Source organism: Octopus bimaculoides, chromosome 2, assembly GCF_001194135.2.
Source record: "Octopus bimaculoides isolate UCB-OBI-ISO-001 chromosome 2, ASM119413v2, whole genome shotgun sequence".
Taxonomy (NCBI): Eukaryota; Metazoa; Mollusca; class Cephalopoda; order Octopoda; family Octopodidae; genus Octopus; species Octopus bimaculoides.
This window is the reverse complement of record NC_068982.1, coordinates 105,324,705-105,332,642: the sequence shown is the minus strand read 5'-3', so window position 1 is coordinate 105,332,642 and position 7,938 is coordinate 105,324,705. Positions and strand designations below refer to the sequence as shown.

General features: G+C 35.0%; 1 protein-coding gene across 1 annotated transcript in view; it reads left to right on the top strand.

Moving 5' to 3' along the window:
* LOC106870386 (peroxiredoxin-2) overlaps window positions 1-7,480 on the top strand; it is a 16,580-nt gene extending 9,100 nt beyond the window's left edge. Inside the window, exons 4-7 of the mRNA XM_014916429.2 lie at window positions 1,308-1,443; window positions 4,296-4,399; window positions 6,264-6,394; window positions 7,103-7,480. Coding sequence (XP_014771915.1) covers window positions 1,308-1,443; window positions 4,296-4,399; window positions 6,264-6,394; window positions 7,103-7,188 — 457 coding nt within the window. The 3' untranslated portion in view covers window positions 7,189-7,480. The remainder of the gene's footprint in view (window positions 1-1,307; window positions 1,444-4,295; window positions 4,400-6,263; window positions 6,395-7,102) is intronic.
* Window positions 7,481-7,938: the final 458 nt, after the last annotated feature.

The following is a 7,938-nucleotide window of genomic DNA, read 5'->3' as shown; positions in this document are numbered from 1 at the left end:
GGGGGGGGGGGGAGCTCATCTTAAATTCCTCTATTATTGCCTGCAAGACTATGGTGAACAAGAGGAGGCTGAGGATTGATCCTTGGTGAACCCCAGGAATTTAATTAGACTACAAGGTTTAAGATAAAATAAGCATGACTAGGTTAATGAGTAACTGGGAAAATTGTTGAAAGCATCATTATCATCATTTAATGACTGTTTTCTATGCTTGGATGGGTTGGATGGTCTGACATGATCTGGCAAACTGCAGTGCTGCATTGAGCTTCACGTCAACTTTGGCATGATTTTCCATGGCTGAGTGCTCTTCTTAATGCTAACCACTTTAAAGTGTGTACTGGGTACTTTTGTTTTTGTTTTTTTCATGCTACAAGCTCTAGTGAGTTTGTCAAGTAACCTGTAAGACAAAAAGGAAACGGATAAAGCTCAAGCTATTGGGATTTGGGAGCTTTATGCCAAGTGTTGAAAGGCTAAAGCATGATAGGACAAGCATATGTGTCTTGCTATAGACACATTATATAGGAGTGGATAAGTGGGAGTAGTGGGAATGAGATAAAGATGGTAGTGATGGAGTGCCAGAGCAAGAGCTTACAGAGAGTGGATTAAGGGAGTGAAGAAGGAAAGTGAGTACTCATTTTGTAGCATATTTTCTTCAAATGATATCATTTTCTATACTGCTGTGATTTTGACAAAAATTTGAGACATTATTCTATAGCCTGATGTCCTTCCTGTCACCAACCCTTAACTGTTTTTTCAAGTTGGGTGCTTTTAGGTAACAGTTTTTGCTAAAGTTCTCAAGAACTTCAAAAGGTGTGTAAGTGTGGATGTCCTCCATCAAGAAACAAGTATTCTGTTGTTAGTGCTTGTTAATGTCAGAAGTCAGTTGAAGAAACTGGATACAAACTACCGATCCGACTCTCCATGTATATTTTGCTACCACTTGGGTGAGGACAGCATGTGTGTTTAATTTTTCTCTATCAGCAGTCTGTTTCTGCTTTACTGTAAGTAGTAGCAACCAGAACATAGGCTAGAAAGTTGAATTCAGGTGAAATACATCAATTACTGTTCCTCTACATTTATCTCTTGTGAAAATGCAGGCACAGTATTTAGGGTTAATAAGGTTATTGATACTGCTGCAATTTGTGTATGTATAAAGCATTTCATGTTTGTATGGACCGAGTGGGAGGAATAATGGTTTTAGAATGGTGTTGTTGGATTTTTGTGTTAATAGCCCATCAGCCTCACCTTTCACTTGTTTATTCATTGTGGTAGAAATCAATAAACCAACCTTTTTTATCTATTTTTTTCAGTACATTTGTATGCCCAACTGAGATCATTGCATTTAGTGATAATATAAAAAAATTCAAAGAGATCAATGCAGAAGTTGTTGGTGTTTCAATTGATTCCCATTTCAGTCACCTTGCTTGGATCAACACTCCTAGAAAGGTAAATTTATGGCTTTATACTCTCTTCAGTTTTAATGAAAATTAATTAGTCTTTTTAGTAAAGCTACTTCAATGCATCTTATTTATAACAGCTTTAGGACAGTCATTAGTAGAGACTAAGTATGTAACTTTGAACACTAAAACCTATAATAGGATATACAAATTAATGACCAGCTGCTCTCTTCATTTTGGGTTTCAATGTGTGTGTGTGTGTATGTATATGCATGTATTTATATATACATGTGTGTGTATATATATATGTATACATTATTATTCAATCCAAGGAAAAAACAATTTCTTTCAAAGGGATGGAAAAGATACAATTTTCACTAGTTCTTCAGTTAAATACCACAATACAGTAGAGAAAAAAATCAGAACTTAAAATGGTATAATTTCAATATATAAATATTAAAGGAAATAGAGAAATACAATTGGCATATTATAAATTTATTAACATTATAATATAATATAATTATACTATGAAAAGATGTAATATTGTCATCATCATCATCGTTTAATGTCCGTTTTCCATGCTGGCATGGGTTGGATGGTTTGACTGAGGTCTGGAACGCCAGTGGCAGTACCAGGTACCAATCTGATCTGGCAATGTTTCTACAGCTGGATGCTTTTCCTAACGCCAACCACTCCAAGAGTGTAGTGGGTGCTTTTTACATGCCACCGGTACAGGAGCAAGTCAAAACAAATATATATCCTACAATTCGCTTCGATTAACCCATTACCTACCAGTGATCTCATATGAGCTCACTTAAAAATTACAAATTACAAATCTGTCAATATTTACACATATCTAACCTTTTTGCTATATCTACTAGGTATATTTCTCTGATATTCAAATGAGGTTTGCTTATTTTTCACCCAATATCTCGCTTATTTCTATTTAAAATGTTATTTTGATCCAGCGTGTTTCTAAGGCTCTTTTATGCTAGAAACCAAAGTTTCATAAAAAAAATTCCAGTTAATAGAATTATGGGAGGTAATGGGTTAATATCCACTAGTGGATTTATAAAAAAATTCACATTTATGTATATGAATCTCGTCAGGGTAATATTTGTCTAAAAAATAAGACAAAAATTTCATGCAAGGACTGCTAAATCATAAAATAGACATGATTCATATACATAAATATGGATATGAATCGAAACAAATTGTAGAATATGTATTTGTTATATTATTTTATATATTATTTTTTTATAGTATTATTATATTATAATGTTAATAAATTTATATGTCAATTGTATTTCTTTATTTCTTTCAATAATTTATAGTAGGTATGGTAAGAAGCTTGCTTCCCAACTACGTGGTTCCGGGCTCAGTCCCACTGCGTGGCATCTTGGGGAAGTGTCTTCTACTATAGCCTCAGGCCGACCAAAACCTTGTGAGTGGATTTGGTGGATGGAAACAGAGAGAAGCCTGTGTGTCTGTGTTTGTCCCCCACCACCATTGCTTGACAACTGATGTTGGTGTGTTTGCGTCCCTATCACTTAGCAGTTTAGCAAAAGAGATCAATAAAATAAGTACTAGGGTAACAAAGAATAAATCACGGGGTCGATTTGTTCAACTAAAGGCAGTGCTCCAGCATGGTCACAGTCAACTGACTGAAACATGTAAAAGAATATGCGTGTGTGTGTGTCTGTATATATCCATGTGTATATACATGTGTGTGTGTATATGTGTATGCACTAGCGTAGCTAGAGTGTGTGCCACCCCTGGAACCCACAAAAAGCACACATTGCCTACCGCAGACCCAAAAGTGCAACCCCCACCCCACCTATGCTAGTGTGTCTATGTATATAGTGGATCATCCCACAAATAATGCTGTTTTTTCAGTTGCATGAACTAAAAGTCAGAGGGGGACAGGATAAACTACCTGCATCAACTTGCTATTAAAACAGATAGTAATTTTACCTTATCCTTATTCTTAGTGCAAGTTTTCAAGATGGCAGTTCGATTTTAACAGTTATTTTTTCAAAGCTATAATAGAAGTGACAAAGGGGCATATTTGGCACATTTTGCTTTATGAGTTCCATAAAAGCGAGAATGCAACAGAAAGTGCAAAGGATATTAGTACAGTGTATGGGGATTGGTTAATAAGCATAAGCCAGTGTCAATGGTGGTTCCAGAAATTTCGAGCCAGAAACTACAGCCTAGAAGACAAGCCTCGTCCTGGAAGATCTGTAGAGCTCGATGAGGACGTCCTGCGAAACCTGGTGGAACAAAAATCCCATCATAACTGTAGAGAAACTAAGAAAGAAGCTTGGATTTGGTCATTCAACTATTCATTGACACCTGCGTGCCATCAGAAAAGTCAGCAAATTGGTTCAGTGGGTTCCTCACAAGCTTTCTGAATCTAATCGCACACAGAGAGTGAATGTGTGCTCTTCTTTGCTGTCACGTCTCACGAATGAACCTTTTTTTGGACCAAATAGTGACTGGAGACGAGAAATGGGTTCATGCATAACCATGTGAAAACAGACCTCGCCGGTGTTGGTGCCATGTAAAATGCACCCAATCCACTCTGTAAAGTGATTGGCATTAGGAAGAGCATCCAGCTGTAGAAACTATGCCAAAACAGACAAGGAAGCTTGGTGCAATCCTCTGGCTTGCCAGCATGAAAAATGAATGTTAAATGATGATGATGATATGGTGTGCATTTAATCCATAACCCTGAGTTTGACAAATTTTGTTTCACTCGAAGGACTTTGTCAGAGACTGAAGGAAGCAGCACGATTCAGTTGGTTAAATAGAAAACTAGGCAGAATGACAGATATATAGTTAAAGAATGTTAATCTATATAAAATGTATAATTTACGCATATATTTCCTTTTCTTCCAGGAAGGTGGCCTTGGTCAACTAAAGTATCCTCTTTTATCTGACTTAAGCAAACAAATTGCATCTGATTATGGTGTCTTGCTTGAAAACCCAGGTATTGCTCTTCGGTAAGTTTTTTGTGTCTTTACTTTAACCCTTGAGCATTTAGATTACTCTGTCAGATGTAATGCTTATTTATCGACATTGTTTTGAATTCATCATGTATTATCTTGTGGCTTTGAGATTTTAATATTATTGTTCTAGAATGACGTTTTATGATAAGTGTGAGAGGCTGGATCTGGCCAGTTTAAATGCTAAAGGGGTTAGTTATTAAGCTATATTGTAAAGTTTTCCTTAATTTCTTTAATCCTGTAGTTTCATGAAGGATAGATAATACCTGAATAAGTAGCTACATCTAAAGATAATGCCTGAAGCAAAATTATTTTTAAAAATTGACTTGTTAATTTAAATATTAGAATGTATGAGGTAAGCTGTTGTTAATAACATGATCACTTCCATTCTGTTAAGCTCATCTTCTGAGATAAAATATATTTATAATATTTGCATGTTCATGACATTTGATCTTTGAACTAGAAGCTTTTATTTTTAAAGTTAATTTAGAAACAATGGTTACTTGTTCAAATACTGTCTGATAACCATACACCTACAAGAACAAGACCTCTTATGATAATCAGAGATCAAATTGGTCAAAATGTAGTGAACATGTAAATACTGAAAAATTTCTCATTTTTCATCTTTTGTTTGTTGTTTTCCTTTAAAACTCAATGACAATGCAGAGTAGTGCAGAGGATGTTGAATTGGCACTCAAAAAGTTGACAATTCATTATTAACTGTGTATGTGACTCACAATTTTCAATTGCTGTCCAACTCAAGTTGGATAGATACAATACACTGTCAAACACAGAGAGAGCACTATAATTGAAGAGTGTTTCATTAGTTTAATGTACCATGGATGAAGATTGGCAAGTATTGGTCCCACCAAGGTCACTTGTTTTGTATACACAAAATGGGGCAAATCTTCTAGGATGTTCCAATGTCCTAATGTTATGAGACTTACTACACTTCCAAATTATAGCTATTACATTTTCTGTTTTAAGGTGTGTTATTCTATTGAAAGAAGCATACAATACCACTAAGCAATTTTTTCTTGTATTTGGCTTGGAGGTAGAGGCTCCTCCATTGTCTTTATAGATGCTTGATAATCATGACCAACTAAAATATCAGTTTCAGAAACAATACAGATTGCTATGGCAGTGCAGTAGGTGTAATTATTAGAAAGCTAAACTTGATGCTTTATATAATTGAGACACTCTACATTTTAAACTCAAAATCTCTTAATAAAATAGCACCTATAATACATTGTGGTTGAATCAACTGTGCTTCTATCTAACAAGAAATGGATACCAGTTCATGCTCTAACTGGCCAATTAACACCACTATTGTTCTGTCACCAAAAAATAATTATCTGAACTCTACTTTTTTTATTTGCTTCAGTCATTTGACCGAGGCCATGCTGCAGCATTGCCTTTAGTCAAACAAATTGACCCCAGGACTTTTTGTAAGCCTAGTACTTATTTTATTGGTCTCTTTTGCCGAACTGCAAAGTTACTGGGACATAAACACACCAACATCAGTTGTCAAGCAATGGTGGGGGGACAAATACATATATATAATATATACATATATATACGACAGACTTTTTTCAGTTTCCATCTACCAAATCCACTCACAAGGCTTTGGTCAGCCTGAGGCTATAGTAGAAGACACTCACCCAAGGTGCCATGCAGTGGGACTCAACCCAGAACCATGTGGTTGGGAAGCAAGCTGCTTACCACACAGCCACCAATCTGATATTTTTCATTAATCATTAGAAAATCTTGATATTTAAAAAAAAAAACAGTAAACATTTTCCGAGTGTTGAATTTTGTCACCATAAAAACTGGGTTTTTTTCCCCCTTTTTCTTTTGGCAGAGGTCTGTTTATTATTGACCCTAATGGCATTCTTCGTCAAATCACCATTAATGATCTCCCAGTGGGCCGATCAGTTGATGAAACCATACGATTGATCAAAGCATTTCAATTTGTTGAGAAACATGGAGAAGGTGAGTTTTTAATATCATTCAATCTTCAGTAGTTGCTTATGAGCATTTCTTGTGGATATTAAACCCCTGTGCAGTCAATCAATCTGCTAGAAATAGCAGCCAAATCTCCTTTAAATGACACCTTACTTTTTGAATAAAAAGTGAACACCTTGAATAAAGTAGTCTTATCTATATTGTATGTCTGAAGAAAAGATAGGGTGGTCGTGAGTGGAGAGTCTTTGATCATAGGTCTATGTGATCAAAGCTGACTCAAGGTGAAATAAGAACTGGAAATATAAATGTATTTTGTTGTCAAAGCACAATTACTTGTAGAAAGGGAGGTATTTATAAACATGTTTAGAAAGGTGGGTATATTATTTATAATCATGTTTCGAGGGGGGGGGGTATATTTATAAACCTGCTTAGAGGAGGGGATATATATGTTTATAAACACAAAGAAAGGTGCGCATATATTTACAAACATGCATAGAAGGGTGAGAATATATTTATAAACATGTTTAGAAAGGAGAGTATATTCATTTATAAACATGTTTAGAAAGGAGAGTATATTCATTTATAAACATGTAGAAGGCCCAGGTACAATTTGAGTCATTCCGGAGCTTGTATATAGATACTTTGAAGAAAGTAGAGAACATAATTTTATACACTGTAATCTGCTTCTTATGGTTTTTGTTTGTTTGTTTGATTTTTTTTTTTTTTTTTTTTCAGTTTGTCCTGCCAATTGGCAACCTGACAGCAAAACCATAAAACCCACAGTAGATGGTTCCAAAGAATATTTTGAAAAAGTTAATTAAACAAGAAATTTCTTAAGACTGTTTTCCCTGTATCTTCTGCCATAAAGACAAGTCCAACAAGAAAAAACAAAAAAAAAACTGTATAACAACTTTACTGCTCAGTCATTTAGTCTTTGTTTCTATGGAAATAAAGCTGCAGTTTTTTTTTTGTTTTTTTTTTTTAATTCTGAGTTCAGTCCTATTCAACAAATTTCTAAGAGATAAGTAATTGTATGTTGAAGAGCTGCTATACTTGTTAGAAATCCTGTTATTATTTTGTGTGTTTTAAATAAATTTTGATTTTTTAAAAATATTTTCTTAACTTTTCTTAATTACATCTTCTGCATAACATAAACTCTTTTCATGGTTGTACTTTCTAGAAATTTGTGAGAGCAAATTTACTATTATGTAACCAGTGCCACCTGTAAGGAATTAAGCTATTCTACATTTAAAATAATGTAACTTATAACTGTATGCAGGCATAGCTGTGTGGTTAATAAGTTCACTTTGCAACCACATGGTTTTGGGTTCAGTCCCAATGTACAGCACCTTGGGTAGATGATGACTACTGTAGCTGACCAATGCCTCGTGAGTGAATTTGGTAGATGGAAACTGTGGAATGGCATATATTTGTTTCCCACATCATCGCTTGATGACAAGTATTGGTTTATGTCCCCATAACCTACTGATGCATCAAAGGTGACTGATAGGAACCAGATTTAAAAAGTAAGTACAAGGCACGTGTAAGACATTCGACCGAGATCGTTGCCA